This window comes from Lethenteron reissneri, chromosome 54, assembly GCF_015708825.2.
Source record: "Lethenteron reissneri isolate LAM-NWPU_2019-01 chromosome 54, ASM1570882v1, whole genome shotgun sequence".
Lineage (NCBI taxonomy): Eukaryota > Metazoa > Chordata > Hyperoartia > Petromyzontiformes > Petromyzontidae > Lethenteron > Lethenteron reissneri.
This window is the reverse complement of record NC_083832.1, coordinates 11,313,776-11,335,326: the sequence shown is the minus strand read 5'-3', so window position 1 is coordinate 11,335,326 and position 21,551 is coordinate 11,313,776. Positions and strand designations below refer to the sequence as shown.

Below are 21,551 nucleotides of genomic sequence, written 5' to 3'. Positions count from 1 at the left end.
CCATAGACTTTCTATTGTAACCGGTTCCCTATCTCTTAACATTGCCCCATAGACTTTCTATTGTAACCGGTTCTCTATCTCTTAACATTGCCCCATAGACTTTCTATTGTAACCGGTTCCCTATCTCTTAACATTGCCCCATAGACTTTCTATTGTAACCGGTTCCCTATCTCTTAACATTGCCCCATAGACTTTCTATTGGAACCGGTTCCCTAGCTCTTAACATTGCCCCATAGACTTTCTATTGTAACCGGTTCCCTATCTCTTAACATTGCCCCATAGACTTTCTATTGTAACCGGTTCCCTATCTCTTAACATTGCCCCATAGACTTTCTATTGTAACCGGTTCTCTATCTCTTAACATTGCCCCATAGACTTTCTATTGTAACCGGTTCCCTATCTCTTAACATTGCCCCATAGACTTTCTATTGTAACCGGTTCCCTATCTCTTAACATTGCCCCATAGACTTTCTATTGTAACCGGTTCCCTATCTCTTAACATTGCCCCATAGACTTTCTATTGTAACCGGTTCCCTATCTCTTAACATTGCCCCATAGACTTTCTATTGTAACCGGTTCTCTATCTCTTAACATTGCCCCATAGACTTTCTATTGTAACCGGTTCCCTATCTCTTAACATTGCCCCATAGACTTTCTATAGGAACCGGTTCCCTATCTCTTAACATTGCCCCATAGACTTTCTATTGGAACCGGTTCCCTATCTCTTAACATTGCCCCATAGACTTTCTATTGTAACCGGTTCTCTATCTCTTAACATTGCCCCATAGACTTTCTATTGTAACCGGTTCCCTATCTCTTAACATTGCCCCATCGACTTTCTATTGGAACCGGTTCCCTATCTCTTAACATTGCCCCATAGACTTTCTGTTGGAACCGGCTTCCTATCTCTTAACATTGCTCCATAGACTCTCTGTAGGAACCGGCTCCCTATCTCTTAACATTGCCCCATAGACTTTCTATGGGAACCGGTTCCCTATCTCTTAACATTGCCCCATAGACTTTCTATTGTAACCGGTTCCCTATCTCTTAACATTGCCCCATAGACTTTCTATTGTAACCGGTTCCCTATCTCTTAACATTGCCCCATAGACTTTCTATGGGAACCGGTTCCCTATCTCTTAACATTGCCCCATAGACTTTCTATTGTAACCGGTTCCCTATCTCTTAACATTGCCCCTTCGACCTTTTGGCTGAGTGGGGTTGGCAGTGCTCAGAGTGCGCAGGCGACGAACTTGTGATCGTGTTGCTGTGCTCTTCTCACAGCACTGTCGTCACAAGTGCCGTGACTACATCTCACACTCGCGTCACGTCTTGAATGCGCGACGGAAAAAACTCTTACTTTTAAACCGCTTTATATTATTGTACAGGCTTTGGCGATAATGAACAATTGAAAGTCTTTGTAACGGTTGCAAATAATTAACAACGTAACGTCATTCCTCTTGTAAATGTCAAGCAAAGTCCAAAAGTCAGGGTGCCCACCTTACACTTGATTTATTGTGTTTACTTTGCCTGCAACACAGGGCAATACGTGTGTCTGTGTGTGTTTACTTTGGTCCAACAGGGGCTTGGTAACGAGAATCTCACACCTGTCAACCCCTGGTCAGTGTCCTACCTTATTACTGACCAATTCAGACATTATATCTTGATTTGAAGCTTTCGTGACTGCAAGAATTCATACTCTTAGGTTTTTTCGGTAAAGTCACGTAGGTAAAAAAATTAATTATAAAATAAATAATAAAAATAATAGAAAAAAATATATAAATAACATAATAAATCACTTATTTCTATTATTTTTTCTATTATTTTTATTATTTATTTTATCATTTATGTTTTACCTACGTGACTTTACCGAAAAAACCTAAGAGTATCAGACATTATTGGTTACCCCGTGCCCTTATACATCTCAACGTTCACCCTACAAAGTGCCATCACAAGGGAGAAACACAAACAAACAGACGTACACATTGTGTTCCCGCATTGAAACGGCTGTACGCCCTATGGACCTGAAAACTCAATTTCGCTGCACAAGAACACGGAGTCAAACATCGTATGGGTTGACAGCTATGAAAGCACGAATGAGAGAATCATTGTGCAGGAAAAAAAACAGCGCAAATTTCTGATATCAAGGCCAAAAGCCGTCAATTGAATTTCACGATCATCGTGTGTATGTGTGTATGTGTGTATGTGTGTGTATGTGTGTATGTGTATGTGTGTATGTGTGTATGTGTGTATGTGTGTATGTTTGTATGTGTGTATGTGTGTATGTGTGTATGTGTGTATGTGTGTATGTGTGTATGTGTGTGTGTGTATGTGTGTGTGTGTATGTGTGTATGTGTGTATGTGTGTGTATGTGTGTATGTGTGTATGTGTGTATGGAATCACTCCCGCCGGTCACTGGCGCAGCTGCACCGCCTGCGCGCTCAACAGCTGCGGCGAGACGGATCAGTGGCACGCGCTTTGGCACGGGGGGCCGCTGCGACGAAGACGACGACGAGAGAAGAGGCACACAGCCGTGCCACGTGACCACACCTGGCCACGTGACCACACCTGGCCACGTGACCACACCTGGCCACGTGACCACACCTGGCCACGTGACCACACCTGGCCCTGGTTTTTCCCCCTCCCTTTGAACGGCTGCGCCTAGCAACAGCACCACCCCCATGGCTCCAATAATTGTTGTCGTGACCTTAATGAGAGACGCTTGCTTGGCTCAGCAAGTAGGGGTTGGGGGAGGGAAGCCACTATTTTCACCACAGGCTAAATAGACGAACACCCACCCCCCGCTCGACGGCATTGTGAAAGCTCGCTTCTCTGCGACTCCCGAACCGCCCCGAGCGATGAGCAGAAACAAGTCTTTCTGGCGCCGGCAAGACACACACACAAAAAAAATCGCAAACGTCTTTGCCGCACTGTATGTTGAACTTCTTTCGCGCCGTACGTAGCCACGCGTGCTAATCGGAGGTGTCGAATGCTCGCTTGTTAAATAAAAGACGGTGAAATTGGACGAGGTCTGCGAGAACGCCGCGGCGCACTGGTGATATAATCGTGGGGTGGGCGCGAATGTGGATGGATCTGTTAAGCAGCGGCGGCATCGTGGGTTGGGCACTTGGCGATCGGAGGTCCCCACCGTCTCCGGGCGCGGCTAACATCAGTGGCGAGTGATCATTCGGGAGCGTTCCTGACCAGCCACCACCGCCAGCCCGGAGCGACCGGCGTGGCGAGGTATGGCCAAGCAACACCCACGATCAACGCGGCATGGGGAGGGTGTTCATCCAGCAGCAATATAAATGGGATAAATTGCTGTATCACTTGAGCTGATTACTTCATTGCCAATGACGCCTGAGGTGCTCAACACGTCAACACCACTTAACTATAACGTCAGCACAAACACAAATACACACTCAGAGAGAGGGCAGAATGTAATGCCCCGATGTAATAACTCGCTGCATGACCCCGGTCTCAAGGCAGAGCTCATGGGTCAGGAAGCTGTGTCCATAATTTATACAGATCATTCTTAGTCTTTATCACAACTTATATATATACACAAATCGACAATTGCTTCATATACTGGAAGTTAATAAAACGACACCGCCCTGGTTAAAACATTATTGGTCAACTTCGCTGTTAAGATTTGGCCCCACTTATTGCTCTCCAAGGACACGTTGGGGTACACAAACTCGCACAAAGACCTTCCCTTGTAGGGTTCACTGTGCCACGTCGCAACCGACGCGCAACTCGCCGTTCACCACCCCCACGGCGATTTGGAAACCCTTCGTGCCAAACTGCACGACCAAACAAATCGGTGGAACGAATCCGCGATTGACCAAACACGCCTTGAGCTGCCATTGCCAAGTGGGTGACAATTTTCAACAATTTCCGAAATGGTTTTAGTCAAACTGGTTTCGTTAGAAAGGAAACTTTCTCTTCGCACTCTGAACTCGTCTCCGTGGGAAGCGGCCAGCCCGGTCACCACCGAGGTTGCCGAGTTCAAGCCCCGTGATTTAAACACGGGCCCTCAAGCGTGGACAGAGTTGATGGTTTTGGACCAGTTAGCGAATGAGTGCAATACCCCCCCCCCCCCCCAAGTCTCTATATATTTTTCTGTTACCAGGTAAGGCTCACTGAGGTATGTATCTCGTTTTAAGAATCGACCTGGCCACAAATGATAGCTCAAGTGGCTTATCACGTGTAAATGTATATCAGCCAAATACTCTTAAACGCATGTTTAGAAACGTAGAGGGAAAAGCCTAAGGCACCCGCAGAAAAATCCACGCGACCACAGGGAGAACATGTCAAATATACAGCGTCAGGGTCGGGATCGAACCTACGACCTCCTGTATTCCAGGCGAGGTCGTTAACATCTCGCCACCGTGGCGCCCCCTTCCTCGTGTACGTTGAACTTCTTTCGCACCGTATGCTAACCGGAGGTGCGAGGGTGAGACAGTGGTAACACATTCCTCAAATCGTGGAGTGGGTGAATTTTTCTGCGCCTCCGCGCGCACACGAGACAATAGCCACGGGTGTGGCCACGGACATTCTCACGCTCGCACGACAGAAACGATGAACGCATTTTGCCTCCTCGTGTTGAGCGAGCGTGCGTGCACGAACAAAAACTACTAAGTTATCAACACCAACCTGGAACAACACTAAGCAACCTCTTGTTTTATTGGACACGTTAAATGCCGAACTTGCCATAGTATTTACAATACGTACTCGATATCTCCAAATTTCTTCATTTATTAAACACGTTTAACTACATTTATACCAAAATATACCAACAGTTTACATTTCAGTATCTTTTCCTTGAAGGCCAAAGGCTCGTTGCATAACTGGTGAAAAGGTTAATTTAGTTTGCAATCTAAATCAATGCAAGTTAAATATTTCTACTCAAGATGTTTTTGTTTAAATGCATCTATCCCACCCAGTGGTGAATTCAGGACGTGTTTTAGCAAGCACCTATCACAGCACCACAAGCGTTGAGAAGCGTACTGCAGCGTGTGCGTTGACGTGCGATGCATTGGTACGTTAGCCATCGGACGATTCAAGCCCACAGCCACCTGTCTGTTCAAGACGTGTGCCATGAAGGTGGATCATTACCCGAAACGTCACCTATTACATACTTTTACGTTTAAGGCCACACAGTGTTACTGACGAATTTTCCAAGTGTTTTTATTCAAGACGTGTGCAGTCACATCCTGGTAGTTATTTCTTGGGAAAGCCCAAGACTTTACACGTGTGTGCGCGTGTGTACATGTGTAATGCGCACACGCATGTCACACGTGAAAAGATTCACCAATTGACAAAAATCGATTACACTCACAGCACGTGCACAGATGAGCGTGAAACTATTAACAATCATATACAAAAAGGTTTACAAACATTTTGATGACAATGGTGAGAAACGTTAATAAAATGATTTGCTCGTCGCGTTACATGCAGGCTGATGGAGCGAGGGAGACTGGCACAAAGAAAAAAACATCAAATGCGACCAAGCACAACCTCGAAACCGTGACGATTCATCAAATCGCTGTGAGCGAGTGGGCTTGAACCACGGAAACGCCTCATACGTGCACAATACACCTACATCCTACAGATGTTTTAAGACTCCTTACCTTATCAGCGCGCGTTACATTTACCCCGTCTCTCTCCCAAGCACACTATGGCCATCTCTTCATTCCCTTTTTTATTTTGCAAAAAAAAAAAAGGGAAGTGACCAGAAATAGACCGAGCTTTGGTAACCTCCTCCTCCCCGCCGGAGAGTTTTAATGTGTTCACGCAGCGCGAGCTCCCGTAGCCAATCCGGGTGGTGGGCATCTCGCCGCGCGCTCTCGAGGGCGGGTGGCCGCCATCCAACAGAAATACGGTAACGCGGCCGGATACATTTACAATAAATACGGTAATGCGGTCGGGTACATTTACAAGAGAAGGTGGGGGGGGGGTGGGAGATTTGGATGGAGAGGCTGGCATCTGTTCAGAGAGCCTTGTACTCCACACACTTGGAGGGGTCGGTGGGAAAATTCCTCTGGCACACGGTCATCAGCCTCTTCAGCCCCTGTGGAAGAGAGACAATCGCAACGACGTCGATCGGCTGCTCGCAAAACACAGTCCGTCATCATCGGCCAGGATCGATCCGCTGCCGGACGAAGGCCTCTGCAATCTTTCGCGATCCTGGGATGTGATAATCGACCAGCGGAGTGCGCACGAACCCATTTCTTTGCTCCGTCTCCTCTGGATCTACCCTCCCTACGGCAGGGCACCCCCCGCCTCCCCGATGATGTAAGATGTCGGAGCTGCAGACGCACCGAGTAATGTGCCCCACACGAGGTGTGACGTAAAAGCCGACAGAGAAAGCAGGCGACGTCCGTTACCAGTCGCAAGAATGCATTCTTTGTCATCGGCCATAATCCACGTGGTGCGGGATTAAACTAAGCATTCTTTAATTAGCAGGTAAGGCCCACTGAGCTGCATAGCTCTTTTTCAGAAGCGACCGGCCACAAATGATAGCTCAACGAAATGGAACGTGGAACTTTATAGCAGCCAAATACTCTAAATGCACATTTCTAAATTTGGAGGGAAAACCGGAAGACACAGGAGAAACATCCATGTGACCACGGGGAGAGAGATGCAAAATCCAAATATACAGGTATCAGAGTCGGGATATAACCCATGACATCCCGTAAACCAGGCCAGATAGTTAACGTCTCGCTACCATGGCGATAAAGGCCATCTCCCAGGGTGCTTGTGCCGTGGACTGTGCAACGACGCTCACTTAATGTCGTGGGTGGCCGGTGCTGGAACCTTGCACTGATCCGTTGCACCTCATTCGTTAAACAAATAAGGCCGTAAGATTGTTGTTTACTTTGTACTTAAAGTTTTATTGCTTTCGATAATGGCGCTTTAATCTCACTTTTGTCGGTTATTTACGATTGAGATATTCCTCTTTATGCAATGCGTTACGTGCATCCTGCCTTCTTTATTTGTGCCCCAGATCTGTCTTGCAAGGCATGAATATTGGCGCTCGCTTGGTGATAAAACGAGGCTTACGCGAGCATGCATGCATTGTGTGTGAATACAGGGCGATTCATTTATAGATAAGTCATTAAAATAATAGGGATGCAATATGGCCAAACAACATTTTCTTTCGGACCCGTTCCATGTCAGTGGGCTTTACCTGGGAAGATAAAACATAGTTTAGTTTTATATGTATATCTTTAAGTGATTTGTTTGTAATGTTATGACCCGCCCCGACTGGACATCTGTGAAAAAAACGCTTTATAGCTCATCGGATTCCTCCTCCAGTATAAATGATCTGATTCTGATGTCTCCCATGAGTCTCAATAAATATGCTAAATCTTTCAAAACTGTCCTCGAAGATTAAAACAACACGCAAAAATGTGTACAAAACACACAGTATCTGTGCATTATGCAAAAAAAAACGATGAGCATTTCCTGAACACGTGCATTGTGGTCCTATTCTGAGGTCATCAATACATTTGAGCAAATGTGACCGACTATCGTGGCTTCACTGCTGCTATCAGTTAGTCACATCGACTCACAATCTGATGAACTATGAACAGACAAGAGGCCCACAGTGCACTTATTCAGGAACCGCCGATGGTTTTATCATGATGCATAAAGATTGCACTTTTTACACATTTCTGTGTGTTGTTCGACACGTATGGTTTTCCGGCTTGCGCTGCGATTCTGCTATGATGGGGCTTTATCGTCATTTACAGATTTGAGTCTCCTCTAAGACATGGAGCCATCGCTTTCACAATAATTCAGTCACCCGTTGAAGGAGAAACAGTTTCATTATTAATCGGTGGGATGTCTATAAACGGTCAATGCCACTCGTAACATTTTTGTAACTTTACAGCACCCAATGCCAGAGTTACGACCAACTTTATCATAAACCGAATTCACAATGACGTTGTCGTCCGTTCTGGGCGTGGGCTACGCGCGAGCGGGCTACAGGCGAACGTGCGACCGTGGGTGCCGTCGCGCTCACCTGGATGTACTTGCGCTGCGTCTCGTCGTTGAGGACGTGCGCCACGTGCTTCGAGAAGATCTTCTCGCGACCCGTGCGGGCGTGGATGCCCACCATGGTGACCCCGATGGGCCATGGGGCGTTGCCAATGGCCATCTGCAGGTACACATCGTTGGCCTGCCAGGGCCCCCCCACCACCCACCGAAGGAAACAACGTTAGGGGGACGCGCGCGCAGGAAGGTTTAAGTTTGCAGCCGGAGGTGGGTGTGGCGATGAGAATGCGGCACCTGTAACAGGAGACCACATCGCACCGATGCTCTGACCCTGGATCATTTTGAGATTGCACTCACTTTTTTTTAAGATCCTCCATGGAATCACCCCTGTCGACCTCTCCCCTCTCATCTGGTCATCTACTGGACATCTGTGCAAAATAACTTTAGAGCTCATCAGATTCCTCCAGTATAAATAGATGCTAACCTGACTCTACTCCTCTCTAACTCTTCCCCAGGCAATCTGCGACCTCTCCCTTCTGATCGCTATCTACTCCCCACCACGCACTTTCGTACCGCTCCCCTCTCATCTAACACTACTCCCCTCCACGTACTCTCAGCTCCATCAACCAAGGCTTTCTATCAAATTCCCCGGTTAACTGTCGCCGCTCAGTTGGAGGTCGCTCATTCTCCTTTCTCCCGGCCCTTCGTGCTGCAGACTCCCTTGTCCTCAGGGAAACAGAACTGTGGGGTCCGTGTCTCGGGATTACCTTCACATACTCCCTCTGCAGCACAAACTTGGTGATGTCCGTGAGGTACTCCTTGATGTCTGATGACAGATTCTTCACACACACAAAGACAAAGATTCCCCCATAAATCATTAACATAATTTTGGGGCAAGTGCCATTAGCAAGCACCTGTATGTTGAACTTCCTTCACACTGTACGTAGCCAACCGTGCTCATCGGGAGTGCGGGGGAAGGGCAACATACTAAACACAAAAAGCAATTATACAAAAATTAATTTTCAATCTAAATTTAAAACTGCATAGCTCCAGTGCCTTCACGATGGGGTGGGGAGCCAAACCACACCCAGTCACCTTTGTCTCCACAGTGCTGCTGTTTACACATCGCACCAGGTACTAATTTGAGGCTGAGTCGACCTAAGGGAGGCCCAGGACCGGTTATGATAATCGTCACTGGCGTTGGATGCGAGTGGGGATCGAACTCGGGTGGCCGGGTTCAGAGCGCAGCGCGCTAACCGCAACACCACCGCTCCCCATACACATGAGCACACACACGAGCACACACACATGCACGTACACAAACCACAACAGAGGCGTGTGTCACATTAATAATTCAAAAGGCAACCGTCCTTGCAGCTCGCGAACCTCACATTACAGTGACCAACAAAGCGCACACCGAGTCGGGGAAAGACGTCGCTAAGAGGAACAATGACCTCGTGGCGAGAGCAGTGACGGCATTAGCTGTCAGAACACAGAACACGCTCAAGGGGAAGACCCAAAAGGGCAATGCAGTGCAGCCGTATGAAGCATTGCGCAACTCAATTGACAAATGTTGCCATCGGCTGTTGTCATCATTGCTGTTGCTGGAATTCTGTTCGATGGCGTTATTCCAACTTGCCCAAAACTACCGCAGTGAAGAGTTCCAAGTAAAAAAAAAGTATCCCCCACTCTTTTTTTATATTGAACATGAAACACCCATTGCTGCTGAATTCATGAATTAAATGTCTCTAACATGAACACCCCCCCCCAGCACCCGTCTTATAAATGATCTTATCAAAATGTAACTTGAATGAAAAACTGTAAAACTATATCTAAAGCGTATGGTGATTGCCTAAATAAATATTTGGGGGTTCACTTGCTCATTTTGCATTCCCTGGCTTGTAATGTTGACCAGACGATTTATTTTGGCGTTTCAAATAAAACCGAGAAGATAAAAACGGCGTCGATTCACGCTGCCACGCGCTCGAGTGTGTGGTGGGGGGCGGGGGGTGGGGGGGGTGGGGGGGTGGGCCTGGCCAGTTCAGGCGAGGCCAGGGCTGCAGGGCAGCGGTCAACCTTTTTGCGGAGCTTGCGAAAGAGCGGCTGCAGGTAGGCCTCGGTCTGGCTGTGCGTGGCGCTGGCCAGCTTCCCCGCCACGCCTCTCTTCACGTGCTCCTCACGGCTGTTCAGCTCCTTAGCCCAGCTGCCCAGCAGGAACTGTACCCCCCCCCCCCCCCGGCAGGCAGAGAGGGTTAAGGGGCAGCGGGCAGCAAAACGCAGCGCGGCGACACCCATTACCGAACTCATATTCTATTGCATCTATGCATGTATGCATGCATGTTGAACTTCTTTCGCACCGTACGTAGCACCCATTCTAACGGGTCTATGCTACGGTCCTAAACAAAACGGTACAGATATAATATAGACAGAACGTGCAGGACAGACAAAACAAACAGGACAGTGTAAATACCAATAGAACAAATGAGACGACATAAACGAGACAAATAAGAATTGGTTTCTAAAGCTGTTCATGATCCCATATCATCACAATTCACCAAACAGCTAGAGGGAAATACAGAACAGTTACACGCTTGTGTTTGATATTTATGCATGAGAAAATATATAACATTGCCATCGTGGTATAGGGATATCTAATTTGAGACGTGTGGCTGTTGGTGTGCCCAAACATTTTGTCTCAATGACATACCTTTAAGACTTTCAGAATCAGGTCCATGTCCTGGTGGTCGTTTTCTGTGCCCAGAGTTTTCCCCAATTCCTGTTAGAAAACGACATTGAAAGTAGCACCGCAGTCAGCGTCCTTACTCAAGTTCATGCATGCAAAGCGTGCGTTATAAACATGGCCACATTCTTAAACTCTCACCCACAATGTCGTTATGAAGACATTCTCTCTTGTGAACAATGGCGGAGGGTTGTTGTATAACCAGAGTAAATTGAGAGACAGTTTGCATATTTTTATAACGACATTGCTACACATTAACAGGAGAGATAAGTTTGGCTTTTCTGATGTTAAAATGAAAATAAACTTTTTGGTCCATCAGTCTATTGGCCTTCCCGACTACTGTATTTTTTTTGCAATGTTGGAAAATGAAAAAACATAAAAAATCTAATGTTTATGGACACTGGGTTTTAATAAGGCTCCACAGGCTGATGGGAAAAAATGCAATTAAATTTTTACATGGTCAAACAGCCTTGTCTGTTCCTTTTATAATTTACTATCCAAAATTCATCGTAACAGCTTCTAACACATTTTGTGCCGGCAAAGATAACTCGTAGACCAATTCTATTTATTGCTGTTGAAAATTATGGGAAACTCAGACAGAAAAGCACATGCGGGCTGGAAACAAGTGAGTAATTAATATCGCGGGTGCATCAAACCGTACAAATACGTGCCATCTGCTTCACAGCGGACGTTAAGGTGAAGTTTAATTTGTTTAGGCCGTGACAACGTTCATGCACGGTGAGGGGCCCCTGTGTGCTGGCATTGTCGTCTAGATTTGCACAAAATAGATAACTTCCTGCAAATTACTCAAGAGGAATATACAGAACAATCATCGCCATTCCCCCCACCCCGACTGCGAAAACTTAGCAAGATCCTCCTGACAAAGAGTCATGAGGCTCAGTAGGGCTTTCCTGCATAAACAAGCATAATAAAACATGCACGAGTTGTAGAGTTATCCAGATTTGTCCAATTGTCTTGTTGGACAAATCTATGTTGTTTTCAATGCAAGGCCATGTCACACGAGCAAGGCCATGTCACGCTCACAATCACACCTGTGTGTCAACAAACTCCAAATTACCAGGTCGTTAAACTGTTAAGATGGCCTCATATTTAAACGGGCGTACACTGTGGCTGGCAAGTATACCAACTTATGAATTCAGTTTTCCATCACAAATTCAGAACCAAGATGAGGCATGTGAAACGCAATCCACCACCAGCCACCTCGACACTCACCTGCAGCTCTTCGATGGTGGTGTTCTCCTCCTGCACCTTGAGGTCGTTCTGACCTTCCTCCTCCGTCTCCTGCCCGGCCGCCAACTCGTTGAGGTACTGCAGGTCGATCTTGTCCATGGCTGTCTTCAAGTCGTTTCTCAAACCCTGCACCGCAGAGGTGGAAAGAACACCGGGCGATTGGACCGGCCGTGGGCTTGACGAGAATGTCAGCAAAGACAAATCATCATCACAATCCATGGACAGGTGTCCACTGCACATTTTGTCATGCTCAAATAGCGCACATCTTTCTGGCACCAATCTCTTTCATGTCGTCGTGAAACCATTCGCTGTTAGGTCTTCCTCTCTTTCTGGTTCTTTCCATTTAGCGGCATAACAACACTTTTAATTTACCTGTCCATCCTACATGTGTCCAAATCGGTGCCAGTTTCCTTCTCATCACTGCCTGCATCATCAGTTTTTCTTCTTCTATGTGCAACAACATAAGGATAGTTCAAACATGTAGCAATTCGGCTGACTGCGACGAAAGCGTTATTTTAATTATTTGGTGAACAAGTCATCTTTGTGTATTTCTGACGCATTAGTTATTACCCTCACGCCTTCGTGATGACTTTTCAGCTATCGGTATGCCGTAAACACCAGATGTGCTTATGAATAACATCTTCTGCATGTGAATAAAGTACCCAGAATGCATTCAATTTAGTCAAATTCTCTGAATCTAAGCAGAGTTGATAATACTCTGGATGATTGTCCTGACATGTGTAACAGGTGTTATAGGCTGAAGAACTAGGTGGTGGGTGGCAGAAGGCAGTGGAGCAAAACCCATTGTGGTACTGCACTTCTACGTGTCCACGTGCGTGCTACCCAACATTCACCAACCCACAGCGACCAGCGTGGTGCAAGCACTGTCGAACAACTCCCACAATCCGCAGTGTGGGGGAAGTCCTCATCCAGCAGTGGATTAACAAAAAGGGCTGCCCATGTACGTATCCGCAAAGAGTCGTAAAGTGCAGTGGCTGGCTGGTTCGTTGGTCACGTGACAAACGTTTCCCACCACAAGGCCTGCGCATGGGGGACATGCGCCCCCTTACTGGAATGATGAGGTACAGCAGTGTCAGTGGTGGGTGGAGAAAATCTTGACTTAAAGCTTTCATGACTGCAGGAATACATATTCTACGGGTCTTTCGGTAAAGTCAAGAAAATGTTGGTGTCGTTGGTTGACAACAGTGTGTTATAAAAATGCCAGGCCACGGCTAAACATCGGTGGCGATTTATATTTACACCGTTCTGGGCCTCCCTATCACCAACCCAGCATTGGCCAGAATGAAGTACGCTCAAACAACCCTCACAACTGTTTTAGCGGGGTAAGGCCCACTGCGCTATAGAGTTATTTTCCACAAGAGACCTGGCCACAAAATATAGCCAAATGAAGTGGCTTATCACGTGTACATTTAAAGCAGTCAAATACTCAAACGCATTTTTCTAAATGTAGAGAGAAAACCCGAACGACCTGGAGAAAAATCCACACGACCACAAGAACACGGAAACTCCAAAAAAACAGGCATCAGGGTCGGGATCGAGCCCACGACCTATACCACAGCGAGGTAGTTCACATCTCGGCACGTTGTGGAGAGGCCTTCAACTAGCAGTGGATTGACAAAAGCGCTTTACGTTATAACAATTATTTTCATTGAGTTGAGATCAAAAGATCTGTGAAATCTGTTTCCACGGGACGACGCACCACTCTGTGAAAACTTAAAACCGTCTCATAACAAAAGACCCAAGAGCACAATTGTAGAAGTGGCAAAAATAAAACTATAACTAAAGTCACTGAGTAAAAGTGAACACTACACGCAAACATTTCATTGTATGTAAAAGTACAATGCTATTTAAATGGAAAATAAGTTGCAATAAATATTTTGATGGATTTTATTTAGTTTTTGCCCCAAATCTCAACCAAATGTGCTAGCGATGTCATCAGTAAAGCTGCGCTATCAGAACTAAGCAGCTACCAGAGCATCACCTTGTGTCAGAGAACGCCCCCATTAGATGACTTTGCAAACAACTCATGAAATTTCTTTAATAAATCACTTTGTCACCCACTTTGAATAACACACCTTGCAGAAAGTGATCACCGAATGCCAATAAAATTTAACATTGAATTCTCAGAGCTGAAATTCAGCCAAATTAAGTGACGAAACCAAATGTAACTATGGGGTTTTTCGTCAACCCACTGCCAGTGGGAACCCGGTTTAACCACGGGTGGCGAGACGCTAACTACCTCGCTTGTTATACAAGAGGTCGTGAGTTCGATTCCGACCATGGCGCCTGTATATTTTGGAGTTTCCATGTTCTCCCCGTGATTGTATTTTTCTCCAGGTCCTCTGATTTTTCCCTCCACAATTAGAATCAACATGCATTTAGAGTATTTGGCTGGAATAAATGCCCACATCATAAGCCACTTCGTTGAGCTATCATTTGTGATAGCCATGTCGCTTCTGAAAAACAGCTGCATAGCTCAGTGGACCTTACCAGATGAAATAAAACGTTTATAGCTTATATAGAACACGGGTTCACGTACTTTGTTAACTTCGGGCGCGAGGATCTCGATCTTGCGCAGCCGCTGAAACGCGTCATAGTCGCTCTCGCCGAAGAGCCGGATTGGCTCTGCCCGCTCTCGCAGTCGCTTGATGACCTGCGGAGAGAGCGTTTGCACAGCACGCACAAGAATAGTAATCGCGCACAAGAATAGTAATCACGCACAGTTGTTGGCTATCCAATTACCTGTGGTCGCGATTATCCGGGTGGTGGATTACAAACGAATAAATATTATTCGGAGGTGCTGGTTCCACTGTCAGCCGCTTCTCCTCACTCGTCACGGGTCACTGACCCAATGCTGCAAACGTCGACAAATAAATGTAAACGTGCGATTTTGGCATTATAAGAATAACTTTCAGAATTGTTACATTTTCCCCAGGTTAAATTATATGTACTTTGTTCAGTGCATTTCCATGTGGAATAATGACCACATTCTACGTCTTCACACCCGTTCTATGTAGGTAAAAGAACATGTTTTTATCACTTAATTCGTATATCTTTTGCAATACCTGTATTTGTTTTATCCAGGCTTCCCTCCCCTCCCGCTTCCACAAAATTAAGTGTATTACGCCAAAAACTTGCCTATCGTGGGTTTTCCCATTGCGGATTTGACCATTCGCATAAAATTTATTGAAGTATTGTTCGCCGATCGTGCTCCTGTGGCTCAATCATGAGCAGTTGACCGCGAGATTTCTCTACGCATGGTGGCTGCAATGCTCGTGATGACGCTGCCGTGGAAGAACACGCGCGCCATCTTGTCCCCATGTTGTCTCCGACACAGTCCATCGCGGGTCCCAGTTCACGTGTTGTCAGCATCCAGCGATGGGCACGGTTTTTTGTGTATTTTGTAGTGCAGAAACAATACATGCCATACTCTCTGCTTCTTTCGGTAAAGTCACGTAGATAGAATAAAATAAAATTAAATAAAACACGACGTTTTGGTCGCAACACAAGCGTCCGTCTTCAGGTGATAAAAAAATGATCTGCTGTTGTGGCTTTATATAGGCACGGGAGGGGAGAGGGAAGGGGGGGGAAGGAGTTTGGCTGTTGGAGTTCACAGGGGAGAGGGGGGAGGGTTTGTGGCCTGCAGGGACGAGACTTTACCGAAAGAACCAGAGAGTATGAATTCCTGCAGTCACGAAAGCTTCAAATCAAGATTGAATACATGCCATGTTTAAGATGTGTAGTCATTATGATTAAAACATTATTTTGAAATGATTATTTACATTTGTATTTGTTGTCATGATGGGATTATGAGAATCATGGTTGAGAGACTGCTGGGTTTCCATGTTTTTTTTTATATCTGGTTATAAACAAAGGTATATTATGACAAAAAATTAATAAAGGTGACCGACGCTGTTGTCAAAGCAAATAAATCAAATGGAAATGGGCAGCGCGCATCGTGAACAAAAACTGACACGACCTGGACAAAAGTAACTGCAGAGTGGAGACCGACAGAATGGCAAAATAAGCAGAGTAAGGCAGCGTAAGACAAAAGGTGAGTTGACATCAAAGAGTTCAGAGTCCCCTACCGGCCAGGAGTGACCAAAGAAGGAATGGAAGTGAGGAGAGCCTTTGGCGAGCAGCGGGATGTTACTGGCTGATGACAAAGAATCTACCATCACGCTGTCAATACGCACCTCCTGTCGGCTCAGCGTCATAGGCAGCTTCTCCCCCATGAGCTCCATGTCCATCATGCTGCTCGTGGCAATCTCCTTCTCCTCCTGCTGACTGGGCATCATCTGGGGTTGTTTCTGTTACACATTGCACCCATGGTATTAGTTTATTTTACAATCTCTCTCGTAATCAGCTCCTTAACTTATATTTGGTAAATTTTGCCGTAAGAAAGCCGCAACTAGATTGTGAAACTTACTGATATGACGATTTGTGGTTTTATTTGGCGGTGGCAGCAGGGCAGTTCCACAATTTCAGACACTTTCAAGACAGAGGTATTAAATAATTAAAACACAATGTGGCTCTTTTACTGTGGCATTCCATGTCCAAAATTTAGGATTGCAATTCAATAAAAAAATGAATTGTCCACCTTTCTGGATAATGGGGAAATGCTCATAAAATATAAAGGTGACGGATGCACTCAAGACAGAAAGGAGGTTGGATGGTGCATTCAGTTTTGTGTACGCGATTGTCTCATTCCTAAAGTTAAGCCACATTTTCTACAATTACCTTCAAGAATAATATGATTGTTAAATTATAACTGTGAGGTTGGTTTCTCATTTGTGGAACTGCCCATTCACATTTGAGCCTTTGAGCAAAGCAAATTATTTGATAGTAATTTAAAATTGTTCCCAAGATAAACGATTGTGAGAAAAGAACATGGTTTAATGCAAAACATGAATTTCAAGCAGAAAATAAGTTATATATTACAATACATTTGTGGAACAGCCTTACACACGGAGTTTACTCACATTTAAAAAATATTGAATAAGCCAACCAACATTACCATCTTAAACATTCCTTACTTCTCTGCACCGGAATCTTATTGTATGGTCCATGCGTGCGAATCACATCGCGCGATAGAAGTTGTTTGAATGGAAGTTCCTGCTCTCTTTTTAAAACAAGAGAAAGTAGAAACTGCCAGCCAAATCTAGAAATAATAAGATTCATTCCTTAAACGTAAAGCATAGATGTGATATCATGAAAATAAAAAACGAGAAACACAGCTTGCAAACCAAAACAGCCAGAATAAATATCGCAAATGTTTTCCTGCAAGCAACTACAAAATTACTTCAAACAGTTTCATGCCTTTACAAAAAAACACTATCAAACCATCCAAAGGCTATTTGACAGAACAAACTGGCATGTAACTGGTTAAAGGAATTTGTAGCAAGTGGAAAGGAATAAAATAAAAACCAATTGTATAAGCAGCCTGAGGTCTGCTACCATACCTCGGCAGCCTTGTGAGAAGCCCTCTGTTGGCACAACATCAACACACTTGGCAGTTACAAGTCACCGCTTCCACATCTCTACCAAAAGGTGTCAAGTAAAAGCAAAATATGCAATAACATATTGAAATTCTGAAAGGGATCAGTGGCCTTTATATTTGCTGTTGTGGAAATATTATGTCCACTGGTCTATCCATCCATCTGAGGACACTTACATTTTTTTTTCACTTAAAGTACATTTCCAAAACAAATTTTAAAATGAAAATTACCACATAGTTTACCAATATCAATAAGCAGGATATGCATAGTTCTTGGGCCACAATCTCAATTAGATACTTTCAATACAGCATTTCAATAACAAATATAACTCTCAATCCACATCGGGATGTTTAGAAAGCACGTGTATATTTTAATGTGGGTTTCTGTGGGCACATTCCCTTGCACAGTGGAATCCTCTAACACAGGGTAATTTCACAATATATTATGTTGGGCCACATGATAAAATTAGCATGAGCTAGCAGGCCACTTGACATCATAGTGTGAAATATATAAGTTATGATGTTTAGTCTCACTCTCATTGCACTAATCTGTATCTCTGTCTTAGTGAACCATATATCTTGGCGGGCCACTCCAAGAGCTTTCACAGGCCACATGTGGCTGACAGGTCCACTAGTTGAAGAACCATGCACTAGCAAAATAGAGGCTCCCTTAATAGACTGTCCGGTCAGCTTGTGTTTTCTTTCACATAAGCCCACGAGTACTCCAATTGACAAGATGCAGAATTGTAAGCATTGGAAGAATCAAGAATTATTAGGGTCATCATACCTTGAGGCCGCATCTCTCATAGTATGCCTCCTCTTCTTTCTTTGCCAAGTCACCTCGCTTGAAGTACCTTTTGTTTCCCTGGTTAACAAAAAAACACACAAGGAGATTTTTACGTACAATGTAAACAGATATATACATCTGAAAAGTGCGCAAAGAAGCATGGATCGGTGAATACTTGTATTTACACTGAGATAATACGGAAAATATGCAAGTTAGGGGACAGCAGTTTTGAATTGGGCTTGGGCTGGACATGTCTTAAGATGGGATGAGAGCTTGTCGAAACATACAACAGCATGACAGCTAAAAGAAGAACCCAGTGTTGAGTACGTGCACTCCTGTTCTAATCTTGCACATTGCCCACATGTTCAAGAGCCCAATGCCAATGTCGAGGCCTGCCAGCCCCGAGAGTAGCTGCAGGCGAGGGAGTTCGTGTGGTTCTAACTCTTGCTCCATTGAAGAGGCGCCCAGGCTACAACGTGGCCCACCACCAGTGTTGGCGGCATGGACACAGTCGCCATGCGGGCCTCTCTCAAGGAGACGCGCGCAGTGAGCTCGTACGATCGTCCACTTATGAGATTGAGAGATGAAATCTGCCGGTGTTGCTGGTGCTAGCTAGCGAGATGGATCGTTGCGTCGCAAAACTATGAGACAGACGGTAACAATACGGACAATTTGCCTTTCATAGCACATAGAAGAAACCAGGGCGGCCTATTTGTCTTATATTCTTGTCTGTGACAATTGTTGACTATTATTTGTGTAATCTACAGATATTGTACCCAGTGATGTCTATGGTAATCGCACCATGCTATGTTCTGAACAGGCGACTAGAATATTGAACGTGTACAGTACCGCTGTTGTTATTATCGTTGGGAGATGTTTATAAAGGGTTTGAAGCAACACGTTTTCAACTTCCGTCTTCAAACATTTTACATCCGACACATCAAAGTCACATTTCCCATCGAGGTGGTTGAGCCAAATGATTGCTGTCCAGTATTTTAGTGGCTTAACTAATAAATGTAACTCACATCTGTACAGTACTGTAGAACACCATACAGTTAACGCGTGCGTAGCTTTCGTTCCGATTGAAACGAACACGACTTTATAACACGCACACACAAACACACGCGCGTTATTTTGTTGTTGCTAAATTACTAAATGCGGTAAAATATTAAAATCGGTCGCGACTTAACATTCGAGAGAAGCCTGCGGCGTTAGGCCCCTTGCGTGACGCCGTCTTTAATAATACGATTGACACTTTAACAGCTCAAACAACGACAAGACGTGTAACTCGGTGTTAGTTGTTAACAATCGCACGAGGGGGAGCGGGTTACCTCCACGAGATTTTTATCCTCAATAAGTTTCCTTTTCCTCACTATCTCCGCTTTCAGAAAGTCCATCACGAGAGCTTCCCAGAAGCCTCCAGCGCGTGCGTGGGGGCAGCCACATCCGGGGCAGCCACATCCGGGGTCTGCGTGGATGTCGGTGGAGGGGCAAAGTCACTCACAGGGAGAGGGCCGCAAATCTCTCCAACAGCAGAGGGCAGTCGAGCAAAACCCATGCCTGGAATTGCAGCGTTCTTCGGGCCACTGGCGGCCCCCGGTGGCCTTTAGTGTGGGACCCCGGTGACCTTTAGTGAGGCCCCCGGTGACCTTTAGTGCGGCCCCCGGTGACCTTTAGTGCGGCCCCCGGTGGCCTTTAGTGAGGCCCCCGGTGACCTTTAGTGAGGCCCCCGGTGACCTTTAGTGCGGCCCCCGGTGGCCTTTAGTGGGGGCCACCCCGGTGACCTTTAGTGCGGCCCCCAGAGGCATTTAGTGTGGCCCCCGGTGACCTTTAGTGCGGCCCCGGTGGCCTTTAGTGCGACCCCGGTGGCCTTTAGTGTGGCCCCGGTGACCTTTAGTGCGGCCCCGGTGGTCTTTAGTGCGACCCCGGTGGCCTTTAGGTTGGCCCCGGTGACCTTTAGTGCGACCCCGGTGGCCTTTAGTGCGGCCCCGGTGGCCTTTAGTGCGACCCCGGTGGCCTTTAGTGCGACCCCGGTGGCCTTTAGTGTGGCCCCCGGTGACCTTTAGTGTGGCCCCGGTGACCTTTAGTGTGGCCCCGGTGGCCATTAGTGCGGCCCCCGGTGACCTTTAGTGCGGCCCCCGGTGACCTTTAGTGTGGCCCCGGTGACCTTTAGTGTGGCCCCGGTGGCCTTTAGTGTGGCCCCGGTGGCCTTTAGTGTGGCCCCCAACAATTCACAGCTTGAAGTTTTTTTGCTAGTATCAAAGTATTAAAAAATATAGGTTAGGGTTAACCCTTTCTGGCCATAAAACAGGTGGTGTTAAGATGTTCAAACGCCAATAGAACCATTTTGCAAGGAATCAAGTCTGCATTAACCACACGTACTTGTGGTGAACATGCAAACAAACATGCTCTGATAATATCCGTAATAAAATATTCAAGATTTTTTTTAGTTTTTACCAGGTAAGTCCCACTGAGCTATGTAGCTCTTTTTCAGAAGCGACCTGGGCGACAAATGGTAGCCCAACAAAGTGGCTCATCACGTGGACATCAATAGCAGCAGCCAAATCCTCTAAACGCATGTTTAGACACACACCGGGATGTTGAACGAATAACGAATTGGCACGTTCTGTTGACGGGACAACCCTTACCAACTTGGTTAACGACACGTTCATATTTTTGGTTATTTCGGTAAAGTCACGTAGAAGGGAAATAATGTTTAATTTATATTATTTTATTATTTCCCTTCTACGTGACTTTACCGAAAGAACCAAGAAGATGAATCCCTGCAGTCACGAAAGCTTTAAATCGAAATTTAGACACGTTCATATTTACGCGATCTAACCCCCCAAAAAACCGTTATTTATGGATCACCAACTAATGTTCATCATATTCTTAGGTTTTTTCGGTAAAGTCACGTAGATAAAACATTAAAATTAATAAAAAAATAAAGACGGAAGCTTGTGTTGCCTCCGAAACGTTGTGATTTTATTTTTTTTAATTAATTTTAATGTTTTACCTACGTGACTTTACCGAAAAAACCTAAGAATATGAATCCTTGCAGTCACGAAAGCTTCAAATCTAGAATTAATGTCCATCAGTAATTAATCGGCGAATCTCATTAACCGACCGATTAACATTCAACCTCTGACCCCTCCCCTCCCCCCATCGAGAGCACCGCCCGTTGGTCGCGGACATCGCACCTCGTGACCGGGGAACCCGCCAATGGGATGCGCGCATACGCGTCCCCGCAAATG

The 21,551-nt window shown here is 45.7% G+C and overlaps 1 protein-coding gene across 2 annotated transcripts; it reads right to left on the bottom strand.

The window, feature by feature from the left end:
* Positions 1 to 5,174: 5,174 nt before the first annotated feature.
* On the bottom strand, positions 5,175 to 19,765 carry PRPF18 (pre-mRNA processing factor 18). 2 transcript variants are annotated; one of them, XM_061574098.1, is made up of 11 exons: positions 19,629 to 19,765; positions 18,298 to 18,375; positions 17,476 to 17,499; positions 16,210 to 16,323; positions 14,553 to 14,666; positions 11,975 to 12,118; positions 10,709 to 10,777; positions 10,078 to 10,218; positions 8,769 to 8,840; positions 8,030 to 8,185; positions 5,175 to 6,073 (listed from the first exon to the last, which is right to left on the bottom strand). In XM_061574098.1, exons 1-11 carry the CDS (start codon positions 19,692 to 19,694, stop codon positions 5,993 to 5,995), a joined length of 1,059 nt encoding a protein of 352 aa, XP_061430082.1. In that variant the 5' UTR covers positions 19,695 to 19,765; the 3' UTR covers positions 5,175 to 5,992. The 2 variants fall into 2 exon arrangements, with proteins under 2 accessions (XP_061430082.1, XP_061430083.1); XM_061574099.1 differs by lacking the exon at positions 17,476 to 17,499.
* Positions 19,766 to 21,551: the final 1,786 nt, after the last annotated feature.